Source organism: Zonotrichia leucophrys, chromosome 6 (genome assembly GCF_028769735.1).
Source record: "Zonotrichia leucophrys gambelii isolate GWCS_2022_RI chromosome 6, RI_Zleu_2.0, whole genome shotgun sequence".
NCBI classification, from domain to species: Eukaryota; Metazoa; Chordata; class Aves; order Passeriformes; family Passerellidae; genus Zonotrichia; species Zonotrichia leucophrys.
Genome location: NC_088176.1, coordinates 14263536 through 14289873, shown reverse-complemented (window position 1 = coordinate 14289873; position 26338 = coordinate 14263536). Strand labels below are relative to the sequence as shown.

Below are 26338 nucleotides of genomic sequence, written 5' to 3'. Positions count from 1 at the left end.
TGTTGGTGTGGCCATGCCCTTGTAACTAACCTTCTGCCACAGGCTGGGTGCATGCTGGGCTGCCCTAACAGTGCCTTGTGGAGGCACCACTGGGAGGAGGGGGATGTCTGTGGCATCATTGCAGCAGAGGCAGTGGGTGGGCTGCACAGATATGCAGCACAAGTGATGAGGTGAGGGGAAGTCTTGGGCGGGAAACAGGATTTGGGAGCCCTCAGCCCCAAGGAGCCAGGAAAGCCCTGCAGTGACTGCGGTCCTGCAGTCAGTCTGTCCTTCACTGGGAGACAGACCTGGGCAGTTGGTTGGTGGAACAGCATGTGAAACAAGTGGCTCTCTGGCAGGTATGAGGCTGTGCCTCTGTGGGATTTCATGGTGGGTCGGGTAATGAAAGAGCATCCTGACTGGGAAGTATCACCTGCTGTGAGTGAGGAACAGAGACCTGGGGTTGATCTGAGAGCACCAGGAGTTCAGGAGTGCAATGAATTTGGACATAAGGGTGGCTTGATGTAGGGAGTACAGTGGATTTAGAAGCATTGGAGGTCTGGGTCTGGTTGGTACTGGTTTGAGGGGGCAGAATGTGTGTGGCAGAGCCAGACTGACACCTGGTACATCTCCTTTGTCCTGACTTTCTAGGGGTTGCACAAACTACATTAACCTGGGCTCCTTCCTCATCAAGCCAGTGCAGAGGGTGATGCGGTACCCACTGCTGCTGATGGAGCTGCTCAGTGCCACCCCTGAGGCTCACCCTGATAAGGCACCACTCACAGCTGCTGTCCTCGCAGTCAAAGAGATCAACGTCAACATCAACGAGTACAAGCGCCGCAAGGACCTGGGTGAGGGGCTGGGCAGTGCTGGGCACAGAGAGACAGGAGTGGCTGTGCTGAGATCAGTGTCTGCTGGCCCTTGAGCCTTAGCTGGCAACCATGTCATGGAGAACTCTCACTGCTTAGGGGAGTTTGGCCCCATCACCTCTGTAACTGCCCTTCAGGTAGCTGCTGGTTGTGAGCAGATCCCCCTCTACTTCCTCATGTCCAGCCCACCTGGCTCCCCCATCTCTCCTCATGGATTAAGAGATGTGGTTCTCCCGCATCGCCCATGGCCTCCAGGCACCAAAACTGGACACAGTACCCAAGTGTAGCCTCACTGGGGCTGAACAGAGGGAGAAAATTACTCCCTTTGATACCTGCTAGCCCCCTTGTTTTCCCTTGAAAGTCCCCAGTTTGTGCAAATCTTACACTTGAGTCTTTCCTCATAGCCCCACTAAAGCTGAGGTGACAGAGGCTGCATGTAATGATTGCTTGTATTTGCTAAAGTAGCAATATAGACACCTTCTGCATGTCCAGGGACTGTTGTGCATCATCTCCTATGTCATGTATGCATAACCCTGTGGAACAAGGATTGTCTACAAACTGTAGGGCATCTCAAGAACCAAACAGGTGGCACAGTGCTGGATGGGATGGGAGGTTATGATACAATATTTTATAAGGGCATGCAGTGATAGGGCTGGATAATAGCTTTAAAAATAATAACGGCTGGGAAAAGTCTTTACAGTGAGGATGGTAAGGCACTGGATCAGGCTGCCTGCAGAAGTTATGGATGCCCCACCCAAGGAAGTGTTCAAGACCAGATTGGATGGGGCTTTGAGCAGCTTGGTCTTGTAGATGTAAAGGGGTTAGAACTAGATGATTTTTAGGTCACTTCAACCCAAGCCATTCTGTAATGAAATGTGGGGTTCTTAGGACTGCAGAGGCTTGGGGAAGAGGAGAACTAACAAGGTGATTGTTGATGAGGCAGTGTAAGACATGGGTGTTTGTGCTTACGAGGGTTTTGATTTCTGTATCAATCTCTTTAGTGCTAAAGTACAGAAAAGGGGATGAGGATAGCCTAATGGAGAAGATCTCCAAGCTCAACTTCCACTCTATCATCAAGAAATCCAACCGTGTGAGCAGCCACCTCAAGCATCTCACAGGCTTTGCACCCCAGGTACCGTGCATCAGCTGCACTTAGACCCTGCAGTGCTTCTCCAGAAGTATCTGCTGTCGCTCCACACCCCTTCTCCTGTCCAGCTCTGATCCAGGCCAGCGAGGCAGAGAGAGCTTAAAGTCTGAACCACCCATCTCTGCTGCCCAGCTTGGGGGCAGGAGAGCCCCACATCTTGTAGTCTGGAAGGGACTGAGTCCTTCATTGCCTCCCTTGAAACGCTTTCTCCCACAGCTAAAGGATGAAGCCTTTGAAGAGACAGAGAAGAACTTCCGGATGCAGGAGCGTCTGATCAAGTCCTTCATCCGGGACCTTTCCCTGTACCTGCAGCATGTCCGGGTGAGCCACTCTGGGTGTGATGCCAGGCCTGTAGGGCTCACCATGCACTGCCCCTCCTGTCTGCATGGTGTGTCCCTGCAGTGCCTCTGGCCACAGCTCCTGCCTCAGCTCGGCTGGGGCTGGGGCTGGGCTGCCCTGGGAGCCCGTTCTGGGCAGCAAGCATGGCTCAGCTGTTTCTCCCTGGTGCAGGAGTCAGCTTGTATGAAGGCACTGGCAGCAGGGAGCATGTGGGACCTGTGCACAGAGAAGGGAAGTGGGGACTTGGACCAGTTCCAGAAAGTGAATCGTCTCATCAGCGACCAGCTCTTCTCCAGCTTTGTGAGTGCGGCTTGTGCCCCTTTGAGGCCCATCCTGGGGGTCTGCTGCAGATGGACAGGCTCTGGGAGGCTGCAGGGAGGGTAACCTGGGAGAGCTGTGAGCATTCCTCTTTAGCTGTGCCCTCCTGAGAGCTTTGATGCCTGGCAGTTTATGACTGTGCCTGTTACACATTTTTTCAGCCCTACCTGAAATGCTACAGCTCTTTATGCGAGTGGTTCAGGTATTTTGCATAGAGTTACCCATGCTGGCACAATTATGTAAGATTATAGGATAATTGCTGTTGGAAGGGACCTCTGGAGCTCCAGTGGCTGCCACGAGGCAACAGTCAGTGTATTGTCCTGGGGGGGCTGTGTGCTGGAAAATGAGCTGCTGGCGTTCACAGTGGGAGAGAGCACCCTGTCTCACCGTCTCCCTGCACCTGTGCCCACCAGAAAGAGCGGACGGAGCGGCTGGTGAGCTCGCCCCTGAGCCAGCTGCTGAGCATGTTTGCGGGGCCCCACAAGCTGGTGCAGAAACGATTCGACAAACTGCTCGACTTCCACAACTGCTCCGAGCGAGCGGAGAAGCTGAAGGACAAGCGGACGCTGGAGGAGCTGCAGTCAGCCCGCAACAACTACGAGGCCCTCAACGCGCAGCTGCTGGACGAGCTGCCCCAGTTCCTGCGCTTCGCCAAGGAGCTCTTTGCCAGCTGCGTGCGCGGCTACGCCGAGGCACACTGCGACTTCGTGCGCCTGGCCCTGGAGGAGCTCAGACCCCTGCTGTCGGTGAGTTCACTCACTGGGACGTGTCACATCGTGGGGGAAGCTGCTGCTGCAGTTTCAGGGCACTAGTGACTTGTGGAGAGCTCCTGTGGGATGTTGTTGGGGCAGGGCTTGCAGGGTTATGTTGCAGTTGTGTGTAGAAGGCTCTTGGAGCAGTGGCAGGAGAGCATTCACCTTAGAGAATCTCAGGTCACAAGTCTGAGGATCACTTAGAGCTGAGTCCAGGCAGGACTGCAGACCTGGGCTTGATGCAAGTCACAGGCAGAACTCAGAGCCCTGCCATGGTCTATGCTTGGTCACTTCTTCCTGCACCTGTCAGCTAACCAGGATCCTGACTTTGCTCTGGTTCCAGTTGCTGAAGGTGTCTGGCAGGGAAGGGAACCTCATTGCCATCTTCCAGGATGAGCACAGTCGAGTCCTCCAGCAGCTCCAGGCCTTCACCTTCTTCCCAGAGTCCCAGGCAGCTCCCAAGAAGACTTTTGAAAGGAAAAGCATGGAGCGGCAGTCTGCCCGGCGGCAGCCCCTTGGTGGCCTGGTGAGTTCCCTCTGCCCAGTGCCAGGGCCTGCAGAGCCCAGCACAGCCACTCACACCTGCCTTGTTCCTCTGCAGCCAACCCACTTCCTGCAGTCGGATGACATCCGTGCTGCCCTCCTGGCCCGCTATCCCCCGGAGAGTCTCTTCCAGGCAGAGCGCAATTTCAATGCTGCCCAGGACCTGGATGTCTCCCTGTTGGAAGGAGACATTGTGGGTGTCATCAAGAAGAAGGACCCCATGGGCAGCCAGAATCGCTGGCTCATAGACAATGGGGGTAGGTGGCTGTTCCCTGCCCTTGCTGTGAGTCTCCTCCTCTGGTCTCCCTGTGCCCCAGTCTGAGCTCCCTTCCTGTCTCTCTCTGCAGTGACCAAAGGCTTTGTGTACAGCTCCTTTCTGAAGCCCTACAACCCCCGCCGCAGCCAGTCGGACGTCTCTGTGGGCAGCCACTCTTCCAACGAGTCAGAGCTCAGCAGCTCCTCTCCCCAAAGCAACGCCACCCTGACCTTCAGCCCCAGTGGGGCAGCCGTCACCTTCACTCAGAAACCCCTGCAGGACTCTGTCTCCCCAGCAGAGTCCCCACTGGAGGTGGACTCCCCCTGTGTGCCCCAGCTTGGCTCTGGTGACAGGACGGCCCCCCTGGCTGGCACTGTGACATCGCAGCGCCGCTGCAGCCGCCCCGAGCAGGGCTGCAGCCCCAGCTCTCGCAACGGGCACCCCACCAAAGCACGTCTCAGGCCCACGCCCTCTGTGGAGGACAGAGACTCAGGGCTGGAGAACAGCGAGTCAGAGGGCAACCAGGTGAGTCTTCAGCCACCCTCATGGGGCTGGGGATGCCAAGGGGTGACTGCTTTGATTGGCTGGGAACAGAATCATCCTCCTCCCTGGCAGTGACCATGAATATGTAGGAGGTGGGGTATGAGACCTTTTCTTCCAACAGCAGAGAACCAGTCTTCAGATGGGGGTGGGCAGAGGCCAGGATGGGGCCAGGGCTGTCATTGGGGAGAAGGACAAAAGCCCACACATCCTATGCAGTGTGAGATTAAGGCTGTGTGGTGTGACCACCTAACTGATGCTCTCCCCTTGTCTGGCAGGTCTACTACGCTCTCTACACCTTCAAAGGCCGAAACACCAATGAGCTGAGCGTGTCAGCTAACCAGAGACTCAGGATACTGCAGTTTGAGGACATCACAGGCAATCAGGAGTGGTGGCTGGCTGAGGCCCACGGCAAGCAGGGCTACGTGCCCTCAAGTTACATCCGGAAGACGGAGTACACGTGAATCTGCAGACAGAGCCTGCACCCCGTGCCTTGTTCCTGCTGGGACTGCTAGGGTCTGGGGGAGGCTGGCCAGCCCTGCAGCCCTCACTGCTCACCCTTAAGGCTATGCCTCTCACAGCTGTGCAGTGCTCCTGGGCCCCAAACACTGGCTGCCATCGTCCCTTTAGGGGACAGAGAAGGGTGGACTGGCCAGGTAGGCAGGAGCAGGCAGCTTGTGTGAGGGCAGGGGTGAGTTCACCTCTTAGGTGTGTTTGAGCCTCCCGTGTCCAGCCAGGAGCAGGGGAACAAAGCTTGGGGCTGTCACTTGCCCAGAAGAGTAAGGCTTAACTCAGGATGAGGAGCTGCTGTGGATTTAAATTGTGGAAGGCTAATGCTGAGTTTCTGGAGATTGTCTTTAGTCAAGTAGTATTAAAAGCAACCCAGACTTTGTGAATATGCTCCCTGTGCAGCAGGAGCCTGGTCTTGCCTGTCTCTGCAGGTCTTGAGGTGGGACATTTACACACTGCTTGGGAAAGCAGCTCTGAGGTTTGCTGGGAGTAGTTGAGCCCTAGGCCTGGGATGGATATGGCCTCAGAAACCCTCACAACAAAACCCCCAGCAGGTGCCTTCTCCCTTGTGCTTAGTCTCCCAGGAGCTTGGCCTTTCCAAGGTCTGCTGCTGCCGGCAACCATCAGGTTCCCATCTTTCAGCTGAGCCAGAAGCCCAGAACAGCATACCCTTGTCAGCACGGTATTGGCTGTGCCCAGGACCCATCTTTGCACTGACATGCCCACCTGGCTGCGCTGGGCTGGAGCAGGGGAGAAAGCAAAGCACAAGCTGTCCTCCAGCCTGTTTTTTGGGGTCTGACCAGAATTGCCTCACCTGTGCTTTACTGCACAGCATTGGAGAGGGTGCTGACATTCTGGAGCAGCAGGAGCATCATCCCTGGGAGGGCTGTGGTGCCTTTTGCTGGGTTGGTGTGTGATAAGGCTGCTGCCATGTCCTGAAGGGAAGAGGTTCCCTTCATGGGGCAGTGTTTGTATCCCCTGTACTGCTGCTCTGCAAATAAAGATTTGCCTTTATGTATAGAAAGTGCCTTTGCAAGGGTTGGGAGACCTGGGAGGAACATCTGGCAGGTGCTGCAGCCTTCATGCAGACCCTACAGGGCCAGGAACAACATTTCTGTTGTGGTGGGATCCAGCATTCTAGTGTCTTGGTCTTTGTGCCAGCTGCAGCTCAGGCATGAGGAAACACTCACAGAAACCTACTTTATTGAGATGAAGTGGTTGCATTGCCCTCTTCCCCCAGCTGTGTGTTGCTTGGCTCTGGGGCTCCAGGGCAGTAGGGGCTGGTGGGGTGAATGTTTGCCCTGCTCTAAGTGGGCACCTGCTCCCTGCCTGAGGAGATCTGGCCCAAGAACAAAGAGTCAAGGGTTTGTCAGCAATAACCACCATACTCTGTGTGTGCATGGCTGTACACAGACATGTGCCTGCTGCTCTCCAGCTTGTCTCCACCACCATCACGTTTGCAGTCTGGAACCACAGCCCAAAATCTGCCCCACAAGTGGTTGTGATAACCTCAGGGAGAGGCTCATTTATTTGCAATACAATCAAAGGGAGCAGTAGCCACAGGGAAGGCAGGCAGCCCTGGTTTTGCTACAGAGCAGTGTTCTGCATGAGTAGAGCTGTGCCTCTTGATTTGGGCTGCCCAGCTCTGTGTAACCTCTGTTGGCAGCTCTTTCCACCCAAGCACTAGCCAGGTTTAAAGCCATACTGAGGCTTACTTATATTCCTTGACATCAGCCTTGTAGTTGGAAGACTACAAATAGTTACAAAAAGTAAATAAATTATAACACTTATAACATTATATTCTTTGATTAAACTGTAAATTTCATTCCATAATGCTAAAGCATCTCTAAGGTAGATTCACCTGGCATGGTGAAGTACAAAAACTAAGACCACCCCCACTGGAGGTCATGATCTCCCTGCCTGGCAGACAGCTTTTCCCCTCTATCCTGGAATAAATTATACAGCTTCAGACCCTTGTGTGCACACAGGCAGGATGTGGTAGTAAGGTTAACAGCTTGCTCAAGTCCAGATGCTCAGTCTCTGGACAAGCAGAGAAGCCCTCTTTGCTTCCCTGCTGCAGAGAGGCCAATTCCTGGCAGCTTTGGCTGTGGGTGAGCAGCAGCAGGAGGAGCTGTCTCACAGGTGGCCCCTGCAGCTCTCTGCCTACAGAGCCGTGGTGTCTGCAGCAGTGATGCCGGCGTCCTTTGCCATCGCAGAGAAGATGCCCTCCTTCCTGAGCAGCTCCTCGGGGCTGTCGAATTCCACAATCTGCCCAGCATTCAGCACCATCACCCTGGCAGAAAAGAACAAGGCCTCAGTTCCCAGGATCCGAGTGGATAGCGCTGCTGTTGCCAGCGCTGCGGCCCACCAGCCCTCACTCCTGAGCCACTTATGTGGTTCTCTTCTCAGCAGTGAGAGGGCACAGCCCTGTGTTACTGGTCACATACACAAGGTGTCAAGAGCAAATGCTTCTATGGTCTGATGCTGTAAAGAAGGATCCCAAGAAATGTTTCCCCCGCAAAGGCAGCACTTCTGCATGGGCATCCTTACTGTCCTTCTGTTCTCTTCACCACTGCATATTACTGCCCCAGGTTCTGCATCCACCCCTTCCCCTGTGGCTGCATTCTCACTTCCTCTGCTGTCCACCTTTTGCCCCGTCCCAGGAGTCCAGATGCCCATTCCCTTTGCCCTGTGGCATGGTCCCATGGTACCTGTTGCTGTCCATGATGGTGTGGAGGCGATGGGCGATAGTAAGGACAGTGCAGTCAGCAAACGCGCTCCGGATCGTTGTCTGGATTAAATGATCCGTTTCCAGATCTACGGCTGCTGTTGCTTCATCCAGGATGAGGATCTTGGCTTTGCGGAGAAGGGCCCGGGCCAGGCACACCAGCTGCCTCTGCCCAACACTGGGAGGAGATGTAGAGCATGAGTTACTAGACAGACACTAGGGGATGTTCTGCAAGCCTACTGCATCTCACTGCTCTGACCCCAACACTGTCCCTGGCCTTTCCCCACTGACCATCTGCCACTCTCAGCACCACATCCTTCAGCATGTTACTCTCTGGGCTACCACAGAAGGCTGGCTCACACTAGCTCCCTAAGAGCCCTGGCTCCTCTCCACCATTTTCTTCCACTTCACTTCCCAGAAGATTCTGTGCACCATCCCTGGACAGCCACTTTGCTGGAGGCTGCTGTTCCAGGCTGGTCTCTGGGATCTAGAGAAGGGAGGGGAGCTGGGCCTGCATCTGCTCCTCTGCTCACCTCAAGTTCTCCCCTGCCTCGCTCACGTGATGCAGCAGCCTCTCAGGAAGGCCTTGCACATATGTCTTCAGGTGAGCCAGCTCCAGGGCCTTCCAGACCTCCTCGTCTGAGTACTGGTCAAAGGGGTCCAGGTTCATCCGCAGGGTTCCAGTGAAGAGCACAGGGTCCTGCCAGGGACAGCACCACATTCAGCCCCACCACAGCCATTTAGCAGGGGCAATGGCTCCTGGCCTCCAAGTGTGCCCGCATCCTGCTCACAGCACTGTGTGCAGCTGGCAAGGGATGTGGTGACAGCCTGCTCGCAGGCCTTTGGCACATCCACAGCTCCCAGGAACACACTGAGGCCATGCAGTGCCTGCAGGGGCCACACAGCAGTGGGATGTGGAAGGGTGGGGGTCAGCTCACCTGGGGGATGATGGTGAGGTTGTTGCGCAGGTCGTGGAGGCCAATTGTTGCTATGTCCACGTCGTCGATGATGATCTTCCCTCCAGCCGCCTCCAGCAACCGGAACAGGCAGTTGGTGAGGGAGGATTTTCCAGCCCCAGTCCGGCCCACAACCCCAACCTATGGAAGCAGCTTATTAGACCAGATGACAGGGCTGTATAAAACAGGGCAGTTACTCTCCATCTTGGTCTGGTGGGCCTTCCTGCCCTTACCATCACCCAGACTGTCTGCTTTTGTTCCTTTCCAGGAGCTCAAGTCCCCAGGAGCCACATCCCATCACCATCCCACCCCAGCGCACAGACTGAAGCCAAGAAGAAGAAACTACTTTAACAGAGTCTTTGTAAATAGCATAGTGAGGGCAGAGGCACCTTCTCAGTGCTCCCAATGTTACAGGTGATCCCCTGAAGAACCAGGTCCAGTTCAGGTCGGTAGCGAACTTTGTAGTCAATGAACTGGATCTCGCCTCTGCTGGGCCAGCCACGTGGTGGACGCGTTTTTGTCACCCATGGAGCCTGGGGGAGGACACAGGAGCATTATGTGGTCCACTCTGCAATGCTGACTAGCACCAAGCTGTGCAGCAGGTGTTTGCCCAGACTCTGGGTGCCTCACCTCATTCTTCACGATCACGTACTCATGGACCCGCTCCACAGCCACGATGTTGGTCTCCAGCTCCGAAGATGTCCTCACCAGCCAGTTCAGTGTCTGGGTCACCTGCATGGCAGAATCAGAGGGTGCAGAGCTCAGTGGCACCCAGGAAAAACCACCTCCCACCTCAGCCCAGGGAATCATCCTCAGCACGAGCACACCTGGCCTGGCCCCTAATGCTCCACTGCCGAGACACAGCCCCCCTCTCCGCAGCCCTTCACAAACTTTGCTGCAGCATCTCTGATCCACAGCAGGGCCATTTTCCTCCTCATGGCAGCAAGTATCCCACTCAGACTGGGATGAATATGTGCTTCCTTGGCTCTATAGCCACTCCCCAGGTGATGGGACACCCCAGATAATCCCTTTTCCATGGATCAGAGCTGGTGGCAGGGCAACATCCTGCCAGCAGCCCAGAGCTCCCAGAGGCAGCCCTGTCCCAGAAGGACAAATGCTTTCAGTGACTCACATTGAGAGCAGAGGAGACAGAAAGACCCACGATGCCGCCCTCCAGAGTGCCCTTTGCAATCACTGCCAGGAGCGCAGAGAAGAAAACCACCAGGCTCCCAACGAACTCCAGACGGATGGCCAGCCACCTGCACCAGGAGAGCACAGCTGAAGGGCAGGGAGAGAGGCAGGAAGCCATCTGCCTGTGCCCAACACACAGCCCACCAGTAACAGCACACTGCACCAGCATCCCCCACAGCCAGCCACGAGCCCAGTGCTGTGCACAGTGCACACATTGGTGCATGTACACAGCAGGTCATCTGTGGCCCATTCTGCAAGCAGGTTCATTTATATCAGTCCATGTCTCACACATAACCTCCTGTGCTGGTAATGCCATGCATCAGAAGAGCCTCAAACATTCAACCCTCAAACACCCAAATAATTTACCAATAAGAGGCAAAACCACTAAGTGCCCACATTGCACAAGCATCTCAGCCCTTGACTGCACAGCTCACCCTGCCAGCCTCTGGACACTTTGTAGGGGAGAATACTTTGGCTTTCAAAATCACCCTAAAATGTCCCATTGCCACAGATGGTGCCCCTATCCTAAACTGCCCCAGTATCTACACAGACCCTCAATGCTGAGATCAAGAGAGAGGACTGCAGGATCCCAGGGATCTCTCTCAGGACCCAGAAGCCCCAGGCAGAAGTGCTGCTAGCTGTGCTGTGGCATAAGTGGTAAAACTCACCTATTTGATATTATCCAGGAATAAACACTTTTCTGATTTATGTCCATGGTGTTTTCATTTTTCTTCAGGAACCGTTCTTGGTGTCCATAGGCCCGGATCACAGAAAGGCCTGACACAGTCTCACCAAAGTGGGAGTAGATGGGAGACCTGGTGACAGAGTCCAGACGCCTCAGCTGGCGAGACGTTGCCACGTAGAAGCGCTGAAACGAGCAACACAGGCTGGTTACAAACACAACACCCAGCAGCCACCAAGATACTGCTCTCAGCAGGGCAGAAGCTTCACTCAGGGCCCAGTTACTCACCAGCACAAAATAGTAGAAGATGCTCAAGGGAACGATAACAACAGCAAAGAACGGAGTGGCCAGGCAGATCACAATCAGTGTGCTAATGATGCCCATGAAACAGGAGATCCAAGTGCGGAAGGTCGAGGGAATGGTCTCATCCACTGTGAAGATGTCCTGGAGCATATAGAAAAGTATAGAGAAGCAGTCAGTGACCCCAGAGAGAAGGAGAAGCCCAAAGGCCCCATACACACAGAGTTCCTACACACTCCTGTGATAACACAGTGCCAGACACTTGTAAAAATATCAGATCATCCTGAATTGGTGTTATGGTCACAACCTCATTTAGGGCCACAGTTCTTAGCTTGTGAAAAGCTGAGTTTACACAGAAACTTGTAGGTACACAGTTTGTGGTAATTGGGAGTGGAGCTGCAGCTGAGCCTCATCCCCAATGGGCTACAGCTGTGAAAAACAGGTGAACAGCATTGAAGGTAATGAGACATGGAGTGCCAAAGTGCACTAACCAATCACAAAAGGGTAAAGAGCACACTCAGGTGTAATACATGTAAGATGAAGAGTATAAAAGGTTGGGCTGAAAAGCCAGAAGAGCAGATGCTTGCAGCCTTTTGTAGTGAAGTTACACTGTATGGGCAGACACCTGAAGCCTTCTGATGTGGTATGGTGTCACTCTGGGCAAATGCTTAAAGCTTTCTGAAATTGTATGGTGGTTCTTTGTGTATCGTGGCCCTCTCAACTGAGACATATGCTGTGACAGAAACTTCCTATAATATTCCCCTGTTACACAGACCAGCTTTAAGAACTGCATCTTCATCAGGACCCAGGATACAGGAGCAGTAATTGAAGCAAAAAGAGGGACAGGGCAAACTCCAGATCCATGCAGGTGCACCCAGGTCTCCAGCTGGTCCTCATCCATCTCCTAGCCAGGCACCACATACTCTCTCAACTCAGAGTAAACCCAGACCCATAGGCTTAATTTTAAGAAGAAATTTAATTCTCAAAAATCAAGAGATGGTACCAAAGGAAGAAGTGGAGAAGCAGCACACTTGAAATTACCTGTTTGTATTTTCCCTCCTTTCTCTTTTTCTCTTTGTTTTTGACCTTCACTTAGATAGAAAAGATTGTAGATTTTGCTGGAAGTCTATCAACAGAAGGACTTCTTATTTTGGGACATGAGCTCTAGGCTCTTACCTCTCTTAGTCATCTACTATGGACCCTCTTCTGTTTCTCCACATCCTTCTTGCCCAGGTGACTCCAAACAGGACACAGTATCTAGGTGTAAGCTCCTCAGCACTGAGCAGAGGAGCTAACAAATTCCTGTGATTTGTCACACTGTCTTTCTAATAGAGCCCAGGATGTTGTTTGGCTCACGGTCAGCCTTGCATCCCCATGTCCTCCTGGTCCCTTCCTGGCCTTTACCTGAGCTCAGCTGTGCAGTGCTCAAGAGGAGCAGGGTTATGCCACTAGCCAACACTCTGCAGATGTGGTGGAACAAACTTTGTGTGTGTTGGGGCTGTTCTCTTACCTTGGCAAAGCGGTTGATGATGCGGCCCACCGGGGTGGTGTCAAAGAAGCTCATGGGCGCGTGCAGGATGTTGCTGAGCAGCAGCTGGTGCAAGACACGGGAGGCTCGCATGGCGCCCCGGGCAGACAACATGGTTGCAAAGAGCAGGAAGACACCTGCAAGGAGAGCACGGGGCTGTCACCAGAGGGTGACACTGGCTGCAGGTACCCTTTGGCTTGATGGACACACCAAGCAGTGCCAAGGCAGCAGCCCTGCAGCGAGCCGCTGGGATAATCCTGCATCCCACCCTCTCAGGAGGCCCCAGCAACTGTGTCCCAGCACAGGGGAGGAACACTAACCCTATTGGAAAGTCTTGGGCCCTAGCACTATGTCTAATCTGATTAAGGAAAATGATCTTAAACTGAGGGGGCAACACCGACTTGGGACAATTTCTGCTGCTTTCAGACTGGCGTGTGTCCACAATTCAGCCAGGAGCTGGAAAGAAGGCAGCAACAGGCAAATGAACAAAATGCGGGGTCCCCTGCTCCTTACTGCACTGCTGGCTGCAGAACTTGCAAGTCATATCCCTGCTGGACCACACAGAGGAGGTGAGTGGGACCTGCTGTCCCCCCACACTGACCTTGTGCGACGCCCAGTGCCCCATAGACGCCGATGCGCAGGTCCTGCAGGTGCGCGGGGTAGCTCTGGTTCTGGTAGCGCACCGAGTCGTCCGTCCAGTCACTGAGCCACAGGTTGCTGCCCACGAAGGCCACGTATTGTGCAATGTAGCCCATGGCGACCCAGAAGGTAAAGCACCAGCCAACAGCACGCAGGTACCGCACGTACATGGAGAACTTCACCTGTGGACCAACTGAGCCCATCAGACCGCAGGCAATGCCAGCCAGCACAGCCTTGGGGCTCCACCTTGCTGCCCACCATGCTCCCCTCCACCACCCCACCCACGAGTCCCAGGCAGCTCTATCTCCTTCGTGTCTCTTGGCTGTGGAAGCCCACACCAGCTTCTCTGAGCCACAGTCAGGGTCTGGCAGCACTTCAGGCAGCACAGTGCTTCATCCCTCTATCCTCCTCACCCTGCCGGTTTCCACAGCTTCTTTCTCGATCAGTTTCTGTCCCTTCAGCTTCTTTGGGGGCTCCTCTTGGGCCTTCTTCTGGGAACTGGTGCTCCTTTTACTAAGGCTGCAGGAAGGTGATGAGTACCATTAGTCACAGGGTGTTGAATTGGTCCTAATCTCCTCGGGGTCCATCCCTGGGTCTTCAGTGGTGGAGTCCTCTGGACAATAATGTCCTAACTGGGGCAGCTTTGAGTGAGCCTTGCGGAAGCACTAGGGATGTGCAGCCATAAAATTAAAAGCCTCATTCCCAAAGGCAGAACTAGCCATCTGCACGAGTTTCAGGGAAGGCTGCAGAGTAAGGCTGTGGCACACTAGTGGGAGTAAAGGCAGAATCAGATGCTCCTGACCCAGAGCAGCTTGTGGTAGGAGCAGGCAAGGAGGCTCCCAGCTGGAACTCCCTGGGAAGCCCCCGGATCCCTGTCTCTGAGGGAGCAGTGCTTGTGGCAGGGAAAGAGCTGAGAGCTCAGGTCATGGCCCACCTGCGACTCAGTTTTCTCCGATAGATGCTGGCCTCTCGCTTCAGGGTCATTGTCACCACGTCTTCAGTGCTCTCCTCCATGCAAGGATCCACAGCTTCATCAGCCTCCTCTTCATCCCCAGCTAAAGCAACAGCTACAGGCACAGGGATGAGGGAAGGTAGGGTCAGGCACTGAGGACAGAGCAGATCCCATACACCACACCTCTGATCTTTGCCAAACCCAGGCCTAGGCTGTGTCCTACCACCACATATCACACCTTCTCCAACCTTGCTGCAAGACCAGCACAGCAGGAGGAGGAAGAAATGCATGGTGCTGGAGAGAGAACTGATAGGGGACACAGGGCTAAAGGCCTGCTCAGAGGCAATCCCTCCTGCTGATTCCTCCCAGCACCACTGGCCAGACCTCAAACAGAGATCTGTGCTACTTTAGTAGTGCGAGATCTGGTAGTTCATGTCACTCCAGCTCAGAAGCATCTCCTTGAGCAGGTGGAGGTGGGTCCTGTGAAGACATACTGGGAATAGCCAGGCTGCAGTGGGACAACTGGGCTGAGCTCTGACAGGGTAAGCACCCACCTGACCTCACACCACTCCTCCCCATAGCATTGGGGGATATGATAAAGATGAAATATTATCCAGTCAGATGTTGAGAACAAACCAAAAGGTCTTTCTGACCCCAGCATCACAAAAATATGAAGCCAGTTGCCACATAAGATTTTGGGACCCATAATAAATAAACTAAAAAGGGAGTAAAAAAGTTAAACAGGTCCTGTGCTGGATGTTCAACATAATGCCTGAGTGCAAGTCTTAGTCAGAAGTTATTGTGCTGCTGATTGCCTGAAGCTGAGAAGGATTCACAGCAGCCACCATTTGTGCCTGGGCTGGATAGGACCAGGTCAAGCTGACACATCAGACCTTCATATCCCCAAGATATACCCACAGCCACTCTAACTGCCACTGCCCCACCGTGTTCCCAGTACCTGCAGTGTTTTCCTCTGAAACATTCTCCTCCTGATTTCCATACAAGTTCAGGAACTGGGAAAAGGCCCCCTTGTTTGCAAGCAAGGTGCTGTAGGAGCCATGCTCAGACACTGCTCCTCCTGCCAGCACCACAATGTTATCGACCTGGGGCAGGAAACTGATACTGTGCGTCACCAAGATCCGTGTCTGCAACAAAGGGGTGCAGGGTAGTGAGTGATCATAGAGCACCCCTCATCCCCAGCCATGGCTCTGCACGCTCTCCATCTCCCACTTAGGGACTCATCTGCTTAGCAATGCCTGGCTATGAGGACACAGGGTACCCCTCTGGGGACTTAGCCTGCTGCAGCCCCCTGTGAAGGCTGCATGATTCCCCTCTGTCCCAGGCAAGCAACCTCAGACTTCCTCGGATGTCCAAAACCACGCCAGTGCCACTCCTGCCTGTCTGGGGGGTGGGTTGCAGGGTGTGGGTGCTCACCTTCTTTTGCAGCAGCCCTTTTGGCCCCAGCACATGCTCGAAGAGGTACTTGCCCACGTGGGCATCCACGGCCGAGAGCGGATCGTCCAGGACGTAGATGTCGGCGTCACTGTACACCGCCCGCGCCAGGCTCACCCGCTGCTTCTGGCCCCCGCTCAGGTTGATTCCCTGCAGGGAAGGGAAGGGAAGGGAAGGGAAGGAGCTCCTGCACATGGGGCTGCCACAGGGCAATGCTCTGACCGCTGCTGCAGGTGCTATCAGGAACCCGTAGGGCCCAGGGCTGATACCTTCTCTCCAATCTCTGTCTGGTCACCTGCAGGCAGCAATTCCAGGTCTGGAAGGAGGGCACAGGCCTTGAGGACCTGCTGATACCTGGCTTCATCCACTTCTGACCCAAAAATGATGTTGTCTTTCAGTGTGGCATTCTGGATCCAGGCCTGCTGGGGGACATAGGCCAGGGAGCCCTGGAAGGAGAGATAAGAACAGCTACCTGTCAGAGATCAGCCTGAGCACTGACACCTCACCACTCTGCGACAGTCCTGCTCTACTTCCCTGCTGAGCTCCCAGGCAGCCCCAAAGCCCTATGGACCAGCTGGCCCCTCTCACCTGGATGTTGATGTGTCCCTTGATATTCTCCATCTCCCCAAGCATGGCTGACACCAGTGAAGATTTGCCTGAGCCCACAGGCCCCACCACAGCCACCAGGCTCCCAGGCGTGATGTCCAGGGTGACACTGCAAAGACATGAGGGCTGAGGAAGCAGTACTGCCAGGCCACCCATCAGTTCCTGGGTGGGACAGGGCAGTGTCTCTGGGACACTCATGCCTAGCAGCACTGAGAGGTGGTTGCCCTCCCCAGCTAACACAGAAAGCCTCCCCTGCCCATCCCTCTGCCCCCTGATGGAGCACTCACTCTCTTATGGCAGCATCGCCATCCTGCTCCCAGGCAAAGGTGGCCTCTGAGAAACGCACAGCACTGCCTGCCAGAGAGAGAAGTCCCTCAGAGAGGGGAAAGCCCAGGGTTGGGCCAGCCTGAGGCCCACAGGGAGCAGTCTGGAGGTACACCTGCCTGCAACGGGGTTGTGGTGGATAGCTGAGGTGTCCAGGTCCTCTCCACTGAGGTAGCGCTCCAGCCTCGCAGTCGACACGTTGGTCTGCCACGGCAGAAAGAGGATGAGGATGGCACACGGGCATGGGTGGGCTGGCAGGAGCCCCATAGGCAGAGCGTCACATCATAGTCCCCAGCCAACCTCTGGGCCCCAAACCTGTGCTATGCAGGTGAGTGCTGTCCCACCCCAGTGCCAGCAGAGTCCTATGCACTGAGCCCTGGGGGTCCATCACACACCCGAGCCCCATCTGCTGCTTTGGACAGAGGTCATGGGATCCCCCTGCACCCCCTGCCCCAGGTGAGGCCTGACCTGCACCAGGGCAGAGATGACCATGGGCAGTGTGGCCATGGGGAAGCGCAGCACATTGAAAAGGGAAATGGCAGTGAAGGCCTTCTGTGCATCCAAGATGTTGTTCTCATCCACAAGCACATAGACAGCAAAGGTTGCCAGGGAGACCTAGGACAGATATAAAGGAAAGCCACCATCAGTGTTTGTGTGCAGCCCAGACCCTCAAATTACCCCAAGGCCTCAGCAGTGCCTTCGTGCTGGGGACCTGTTCCCCTCCTGCTCCTGTTCTCCCTTGGGCCCCATTTCACCACCACGATGGGACCCCTTTCCACCACAGCTCTCCTGCCAGCAACCAGAACCATAATCTATATCCACTAGCCAGCCCCTTCCTCGCTGCAGAAACACTCCAGCTGAGGCCCCAGGTATTTCCCATCCCCCTGGCCACAGCCTAGCCCCAGCTCAGAGGAAGGACACCCTCCCCAGGGCTGTTGTCACTCACTCACCAGGGAAGGAGCACATGTGAAGGCGAAGAGAGAGACTGACTGCAGGTAACCAAAGTTCAACAAATCCTTGAGCTCACGAACCCGGATGTCATTAACTCGCTTCTCAAAGGAGGGCTCCCAGGCAAAAAGCTTCAGGATCTGCAGGGGGAGCAGGTGCTGGTGTCACAGGAATGCCCACCTCCACACTCAGCTCACTGGTGCCCAGCACCTCCATCACCTGGTTTGCCCAACAGCCTACTGGCCACTGCATCTCCCCTCTGCTGTCCTGCTGACAGCATTTCCCCACTGCACTCCCACTCCCTCACTGCCAGCTCCTCTGCCACCATGCCACTACCACAGCCATCCAGAAAACCCTCTCTTGGCTCCCAAGTCTTAGTCCAAGTATCCAGAGCCCCTCCCCAGCCAACTTTTCAAAAGATGAGGCAGCTGAGGGAATTGCTGAGACCCAGACAGGGCCCCCAAGCTAGATTAACACTGGTGCTGTAGGGTTATAGAGGTGTGCTGTCTCCAGGTGCAGTGCACCAAGAAGAGGGGTGCAGCAGCTGCCAGAGAGTCTCCACTCCATTGCCCACCTTGATTCCATTGAGGACTTCAGTCATTATTTTCATGCGTTCGTCCTTGTTCTTCATGTTCCTCTCCTACAAACAGAAGAGCCAGACATCACCTGAAGCAGACAGCAGCTCACCCTTGGAAATCCATCTGAGCTGCCACAGGGAAGGGAAGGATGGGCTCCACAGCCCAGAGGAGTCATCCCACAAAGCTGAGCCTTGGCTCCCTGTGGCTCTGGACAAGCTGGGGAAAAACACTACTCTGCTGTCAGGTAGAAGATAAATCTTTATCTTATGGGTGACAATATCGCATTTTTAGCACTCAAGGCTGTGCCCAGTCTGGTTCAAGTTCAGCTGTGATGGCAGAACAGATCTCACCTATCTCCTGCTCCTGGCAGCTGATCCCCTCTGGCTCAGGCTAGAGGTACCCCCAGCCCAAGTGAGATCAACTCCCTAGTGTGGGAAAGATCCAGAGCATAAAAGCAAAGGGTAGAGAGTGTGGCAAATGAGGGAGTGAGCAACAGTGGGGTTGGACATGGGAGACCAGGGAGGACACTGCACCCACCACTGACCTGAATGGTTTTGGCCTTGGCAGCCAGGAAGGCATTTATGGGGAGCAGCAGCAACAAGGTCGCAATGCCAGCCAAGACAGAGGGGCCCAGCTCTAACCAGAGGAAGACAATGGACAGGATAATTTGCAAGGGGCAAGACCACAGCTGGTGAATAAAGTTGGCCATGTCCATGAACCTCTGGGCATCAGCTGACATCAGATTGACAGTCTCCCCCACGGTGGACTCCTTGCGGGTGGCTCCGGACATGGTGAGCGACTGCAAAGAGAAACCTCAGTCAGCACAGGCCAGCCTGGGAGCAGCCCTGCTGCCAGCAGCATGGCTCAGAGCAGGGAAGCAGCAGACCAGGCTGAGACCACTTCTGGGTTTGCTCCTGGTGCCCCTGTACTGGGCACCAGCGCTCTCCTCACTGTCTGCACACCTGGAGCCACTGGGTGCAAAGAAAAGCACCCTGTGCAGGAATCCTGGGTGTTGTGCACCTGCCCCAGGTGCTGCACTCTCTGAACAGAACCCTGCCCCAGCCCCTGGTAGCTGTCAAACACATGGCTGCAGCACCCACGTCCCAGGCAGAACTAGGGCTCACAGTGTCCTCAGGGCTGGCTGGGTGTCCTCCAAGCTCCCCCTGTGCCTTCTGAGGAGGAAAGTGCACACACCCCAGGTTGATGGGGCAGGTGGATGATTTTATCCACAGCCCAGCTTGGAGGAAGCCAACAGGGATGATGAGAGGCCTATACAGACCTTCTTGTAGATGGCAGCAATGAGACTGGCTCGCACATTGATGCCAAGCTGGAAGCACAAGCTGAAGTGCTGCTGCAGGCAGAGGGACTGGATCACTGCTGTCAGGAAGAGCAGGATGGCATACAGATAGCCTTGCCAGGCAAAGGCATCCTCATCTGACACAAAGGCAATCAGCAACCTGGCAGGGAAGGAAGCTCATGAGACACACACCCTACTGAGACACACCCAAGCAGGATGCTCCCAGTGAATGCAGGGGGAGCATCCTCACAAGAGGATGAACAAAACCCTGCCCCAGAGAGCTGGCTCGATGGTCAGCAAGCTGGGAACCCTGCTCTGCCACAGACAGAGGGTCACTAATGGAAGTGCATCCCCAGCACAGAGACCGTGCTGCTCTGCACAACAAACCAGCCCTGCCGGGCTGAGCTGCGCTGACTCTGGGAGGGCCCAAAGAAGAGCCAGGACTGTCTCCAGGGAGGGAGCAGGGCTGCACAACAGGATGCAAGGGAGCAGGATAACACACATAAGAGCTGGCAGCCAGCTCAGATCAGGTGTTTGTTAAACTGTACCCCAACACATTCTCCCATTTTTGGTGAGGGCACAAAATGCCTCCAGGGTCTGTAGCTGGGAGAGGCACACATAGAGATGGAGGGGCTGGATACAGTGCACACACTGGGAGGTGGTGGGGCTGGGTGCACAGTCAGGACAGAGAGAAAGGACTCACTTCAGCAGCTGGGGGCTGACAAACACGAGGGCATCGTGCACCAGCTTGAATGCCACTGCTAGCAGGAGATTCTGACGGAAGGTCTTGCCCAAGGTTTTCATCAACCAGCCCCTGGGGTAATCCTTGGGAGGGTCTGAGTCCTTGTTGTCTCCCTTCTTCTTCTTCTTCTTTGGCTGCTTCTCCTCCTAGAGGAAAGCCCACACAGAAGTGAGGGAGCTGATTGTGCACACATCCTGCATCTGGAAGGATGCTTCAGGGCAGCACCTCACTGACCCCAGATCAGGTATCCTGAACAAAACCTTAGCTTTAGCTCCTGTCACATGCCCTTTCACTGATCTCTGCTTATGTCATATGCAGCCAGGACTGGACCTTCTCTTTTGTAGCAAAGACAATTGTTAAAAGCCAAACCAGCTTGAACCTCTCAGGCAAAAAATCAGGCAAAAATCATGAAGAATCTGAGGCCAGGGGTGGTCACAGAATGATGTTCCCTCTGACCTCCTTGCTGGAAAGTATCTGAGGTAGATAGACAGGAGGGAACTGCTTGTACTGCAGATTTGAGGGTGGTTCCTGTCTTTATGTTAGGCAGAAAGATGGAGACTTTCTTGGTCTCTCAAACTATGGGGATCTGCCAAGGACATGACAGGAAGATCCTGGCATGGTTTCCCCTATCCTTGCCCATGGTCCTGCGGGATGGAAGAAGGGAACACCCAGCAAAGAGGGCTGCAGCAGGTGAGGTGACCCCACTCCCTGAGGCTGGACCTGGATCTCAGTCCCATACAAGGTCAAGAGTGGGAATGGATTTACCAGCACCAGGATGTCCTGGCTCTGGGCCTTGCTCATGCTGTTGCCATGGTCTGGGTCACCCTCCTGCCGTCTCTTCTTGCGCTTCCGTTTCTCCAGTTCTGCTCTGGCCTTCTGCATCGCAGTCTTCATGTTCTTCTCAAAAGCAGTGTAAAGAACCTTTGTCCTGTCTTTATCATTCAATTCCCAGACATCCTCTATCTCCAAAGGCTTGCGATAGCCCTTGACAACCATGCTGCGGGACACAGAAATCCAATGACACTTGTTGGAGACTCCTTGCTGCAAATGCAGAGCCTTCACACCATCCTGGCCCCGGGCTCAGGCTGCACACAACATGGTGCCTCTCCCAGCCTGAGCTGCAGGTTCCCCTGAGGCACCCCTGCATTTTGCCCGCCCAACCTCCCTCAGAGTCCTGCTCACCTGGTGTACCATTCAAAGGTGATGGAGCTCAGGAAGGAGGCTGTCACCTGTGGGTTCTGTGGTACAAAGCAAAGGGGGTACTGAGAGATTGCTTATCTGGGGGATGGTTTTGACAAAAGCTGCTTTAGCACCCCCAGCCATTAAGGAGCCCCATAGGTTTCAGACCATGCCTGCTCCAGCCCCAGAAACCTCAGCCCCGAGCCAGCCACAGCCCACTCTGGACACACATGCAGATACCCCATGCTCCAGGCTCCAGCTCTTGCTGAGCCCTGTGCTGAAATCTTCAGGTCTTCCCAAGGAACCTGCCCTGCCCCACACAATGCTCAGGAAGTGGTGCCCCAAACCCAGTCCCCTGTAGTTCTCACACCTTCTTCCCGATTGCCTTTGTTTCTGGGGCAACGTCTGAGAGGCCTGAGACAAGGAGGAGCAGCAGCTGGAGCCCATAGGAGATGAAGAAAAGGATAAACCGTGGCAGGTCAGAGATTGGTTCCTGCAGAAATGGAAAGCCCAAGGTTATTGCTGGGGATTGTCTCAAGGCCTCTGGTACTCAGAGACAAGATCCATCTCCTGGCTGAGCCCAACAGAGCAGTGCAAAACTTGCTCTGAGTCCTGGATCAGCTTCCCTCTGCCACCTCTCCCTGCTTCTCCCTGACCTCCTCCCATAAGTGTTTAAGGGGAGAAATTAGTCCTGGAGAGTTATACTTCCCCAAAGAGACAGGATGAATTCAAACAGGGATTCCTTCCCAGGTCTTTTGTGCTTCCCCAAGAACCCCAGGGCAGCTGGGACCCCAGTGATAACACAGAGAGCTTGTCAAGAGAAGAGCATGAGGAGGCTTTCTTTGGGAGCAGAGCAAGACCACGTTGAAGCACGGAGCTTCCTGTGAAACCCAACCTGCAGGGCTCTCCGGACGAGTGACTGGAATGGTAGAATCCCACAGAGAAGGGAGAGTATCCAGAAGCAGAAAAGCACCCCCGAATCTCTGCGCAAGCAGGAGCGCCGTGCGTCCTGCACCAGCAGGACCATCATCTGGGGAAAGAAAAATCAGAGCTGCAGGACTAGGGCTGGCTCTAAAAGTGCCTTTGGAGCATGTGTCCTGGGATGCAGCACACATGGTCTGCTAGGATTCACTGCCTTGAATACCCTGAACACACCACCAATCCTTCATAAGCTTCAGAATTAATAATAGAAGGCAAAGGTTTACTTCAGGAAGACATAAGATCAGGTTTGAATGAACCCTTACATTACAGCAGGGCACTATTACTCTCTCTAGCTGTTCTCTCTCCAGATTCTCAGACATGTCAAGCCATGAAGTGTCACACCCTGTCTCCAGACCTGGAACTGAACCCAGATCACATTCCAGCTGTGCAGCCTCTCTGGGGAGTCCGTTGCCTTATCTCACATGGACTGTGCATGTGAAATTAAATGACATGGCAAAATAAGAAGGAAAGCAAATGAAGGTCTATTTCGCTGTTAAGTGTAGCTCCTGAGCATTTGTTAAGACTGTTAGAATACTCCATGTCTCACACAAGATGTCTGCAACTGCCATGCACATATTCCAGTCAAGCTAATAGCCACTAGATCCTCTTTAGCCAGCTTTCTCCTGTGCCTCAGCACCCTGTGGTACTTCCCAGCTGTCTGCCCAAAACTGAGCAGCAATGTAAAGGAAGCTGTGAGACAGCAGCAAGCCATGGCCTGATGTTCACACTGCAAAATCAGTCCTGTGAAAAGCATACTGCTCCTAGGAAAGTTCTGTCAGGGACTCAGCTATACTTGCATAGAATCATCCCATTTTTAAGGATAACAGCAGTGAGCACTGTACAGCCAGGCACCCGCCCTCAACATATCACCCTCACGTACCACCCACACAGGTTTGGGGCTAGTCCCACCCAATTTCCAGGCTACCCCTGCCCCGTGGACACAGCTTCCCTCTGATCTCTGTGTTAGGGAAGCCTCGTTCTGCTCGGTGCTGCAGTGTCTCAGCAGACTCAGGCCGAGCCCTTACCCAGGTGGCGATGTACAGGCTGGGGTTGGTGTACTGCACGGCTGGCACAGCGCCCTGCTCCGCGTCCACAAACGCCAGCGCCAGCCCCGCCACCGCTGTCAGCACCAGCAGGGCAGCCAGCACCTGTGGAGAGAGGGACAGCCCACTGGGGACACTGGAACAACTGGGAGACAGCAGAGTTCAGCATAAAATACATCCTTACAGCCTTTTCAACCCAGCCTTGGCCCGAGGCAGCTTTCAACCCTGTGAATGTGCCACAGCTCCACAGGAGCACTGCCATCATTTTCAGTTTGGAGGACGGCAGCCCACAAGAGGAGAGGCCCCAGTAGACACTCTGCTCTCACTCTCAGTGAATCCTACCTGTTATGCCCTCTGTCCCAGATATGCCTCCTGCTGGACTCCCCTTTACATTTCTGTCCTGGATGGTTCCCTAACCCATTCCTCCTTCCCTCCCACACTTGACTGTAGCACAGAGCCTTTCCACTCATACCACCAACACCTCAGGCTGCTCCAGCCTGTCATCTGTGCCCCCTCAGCTCCACTCTACCTGTTTGATTATGTAGAGTTTGGTCACAGATGATTTCTTGGCTTTGGATTTGCACATGGGCAGGAGCTGCCATGGGGCCAAAATCCAGAAGAAGCCAAGGGGGATCCAGACCAGCACAGTCTGCTGGAAGCACACTGGCAGGTCGGCATCCGGACGAGCAAGGTAGGAATCGTTCTGGGGGCAGCAAGGATAGAACACCAGGTCACATGCAATTGCTTGGCTCTCACTTGGCACACAGGACAAGGGCAAACACTCCTACAGGTCCTGCCCACCCAGCTCCACACCATTGCATCCCCCCTTCAACACCCACCCTCCTGGCTGAGCATTTCAGCACTCGGCCAGGGTCCGAGCGATATCCCCATCCCCATCTCTCTGCCTGAATGAGGGATGGCCACCCCTTGCTGGAGCCAAGCCAACAGAAGGAGCTGAAGCCAAATCACTCTCCAGAAGTCCGTACAGGCTGTCCTGTGTTCCCAGAAAGGCTAAAACAGGACAGAGCTCAGTCCGAGAGGCGTCATTGCCTCACTGTCTGGTGAGCACTGTGCAGGCAGTGCACAGCACTCAGTGCCACAGCACTCCTGGATAAACCCCAGACCCTCTGCCGACCACTGGCACTTGGGTCTCCCTGGCAGGACAGGCTGTGAGCCTTGGAATCCACTGCCCTCCCCCCAGAGGGGTGTCCCACCCCGAGAACAGGCACAGGGGATGATGCAGTCACTCACCCAGAAGACGGAGCCGCAGAACTCCTCCAGGGCTGCTGACATAGCTCAGGGAAGGAGAAACGGCAGCTCCTTCCTCTCACTCTGCCCAACTGAGAGCCCTGGGCAGATGCTTGGGATAAAAGTCCCCCCACACCCTCAAGCGGTCTTGGGACAAAAAACTCTGACGACCCACAGTTAATAAATAACTCGGTGCTATTGCATAACCCTACAAACCAAAGCAGTGACCAAAAGGGCTTGGGAAGCTGCACAGGCTCAGGAGAAGGGAAGAGAGGAAGACCCAAGGAAGAGATCAAAGGGGAGATACAGGGAAGCCACAGAGTCACTGCAGGACACCACAGCCATTGCTCAGAAACCATAGCCTTGATCAGAGCACACCAACAGACAAAAACTTGTCTGGACCTGCTAAAGACGTTACTTTGATGCAACAGACCTCTCTGGTGAGAAGGCTGCTGAATGCCAATAAAAAGCCCAGCAAAGGCTGGTCCCACAGGGGCTGGTGCCACCTGGCAAGGGGGCCTGGGACACCAGCAGTGCCCCTGCCCTGGGAATCTGCAGTGTCCAGCAGCTGAGTTCACCACATGCTGCACTGGTCTTTCTGAGCCTTCAGGAGGCAGATTCCTTTTACTAATTTCCAGTCTGCAGAGCCTGAAGATTTTCTAAATTCCTTCTTTTGCTTCTTTCTTTCCCACATTTCCATGTTGTCTGTGTGTTATGGCAGTTGGCTGACCACAAAACCCCAAAGAGACTTTGAATCTTCATGCTAAGGTAACCCCCAACATCTAAGACAGAAAGAGGATGACTCCCAAGGAGACTGATTGCCACTGAACCCTTGATGCTTAGGAAGGCCTAGGTGTGACAGGAACACATGGGGACAGTGCTACTAAGGCTAGAACTGGATTTGCTTTATCATGTGTGCTCTTGAGAAACAGCAGATAAAAGAGGACTGAAATTATTGTGCTGTCTCATTGTACACGGAGTTACAAGATAACTCAGAAGTCAAGGGTGACACAATGAGTAATTCCTCAGGAACCATCAATACCAAAGAAAGGCTCAATGTCCAACTCAGTGGTTAATTATTAGCAATTTCTCTGATTAAATCCACATGTTTTTGTAAATAAAACTATCCCTCCTGCTACATCCTCTGGGCCAGAACCAATACACTGCTCATGAGAGCTGTAAACTGATGCAATGAGTAAGAAGTGAATGGAGCAGTCACTCAGCCCTTCTTCATCTGGACTGCTGATGTGATTCTTCTTTCTGGCACTGGCACAGGTGTCCTCTGGCCTTGCCCAAAACCACTTGGAGCACTGCTGCCAAGGGGCATACTTGTTTATGACACCTCCCTACATAATGCCCCATCCCACTGCTTATCTCAGTTTTTAGTACAGGTCACATCTCATCCCCACCATGACTTTGGTCTCTCACTCAGAGTTGAAGTGTTGCCCTCAGCACAGGATTCCACTCTTCTGATGTTCAAAGCAAGCAGAACCCACTTTCTCTACCCTCACAGCAGGGGCATGCTCCTCCTAAAAACCCACAAAGCTTTACTGTCCTTCAGCTCCTTCCATAAACCTTCCTGCACTAAAATACCCAGAAAACATTCAGTGGGACCAAGGTAATCTAAGTGGCACCTCTTTGGCCAGCAATACCATCGTCTCCCTGTGCTCCCCTCTCTTCATCCATCTGTTATACAGCATGTTACAGCTTT

At 54.2% G+C, this 26338-nt stretch overlaps 2 protein-coding genes across 7 annotated transcripts in view; one reads left to right on the top strand and one right to left on the bottom strand.

Moving 5' to 3' along the window:
- The window catches only part of DNMBP (dynamin binding protein), a 33126-nt gene extending 27487 nt beyond the window's left edge, over positions 1–5639 (top strand). For all 6 annotated transcript variants that reach the window (XM_064716777.1, XM_064716776.1, XM_064716778.1 and 3 more), the window contains 9 exons: positions 631–830; positions 1850–1980; positions 2212–2316; positions 2506–2634; positions 3066–3398; positions 3748–3930; positions 4006–4204; positions 4295–4728; positions 5022–5639. In XM_064716777.1, the coding sequence (XP_064572847.1) occupies positions 631–830; positions 1850–1980; positions 2212–2316; positions 2506–2634; positions 3066–3398; positions 3748–3930; positions 4006–4204; positions 4295–4728; positions 5022–5207 (1900 nt within the window). In that variant the 3' untranslated portion in view covers positions 5208–5639. The remainder of the gene's footprint in view (positions 1–630; positions 831–1849; positions 1981–2211; positions 2317–2505; positions 2635–3065; positions 3399–3747; positions 3931–4005; positions 4205–4294; positions 4729–5021) is intronic.
- A 572-nt stretch (positions 5640–6211) lies between these two features.
- ABCC2 (ATP binding cassette subfamily C member 2) lies at positions 6212–24672 on the bottom strand. The gene is made up of 32 exons (XM_064716977.1): positions 24631–24672; positions 23909–24163; positions 23362–23484; positions 22251–22385; positions 21726–21848; positions 21359–21414; positions 20942–21173; positions 20138–20322; positions 19417–19594; positions 18682–18936; positions 18134–18199; positions 17562–17699; positions 17080–17226; positions 16727–16815; positions 16575–16637; positions 16270–16396; positions 15951–16127; positions 15664–15831; positions 15188–15374; positions 14212–14344; positions 13691–13796; positions 13240–13459; positions 12621–12775; positions 11099–11254; positions 10797–10996; positions 10070–10196; positions 9568–9669; positions 9327–9470; positions 8920–9078; positions 8515–8681; positions 7965–8159; positions 6212–7546 (listed from the first exon to the last, which is right to left on the bottom strand). Exons 1-32 carry the CDS (start codon positions 24670–24672, stop codon positions 7417–7419), a joined length of 4740 nt encoding a protein of 1579 aa, XP_064573047.1. The 3' UTR covers positions 6212–7416.
- Positions 24673–26338: the final 1666 nt, after the last annotated feature.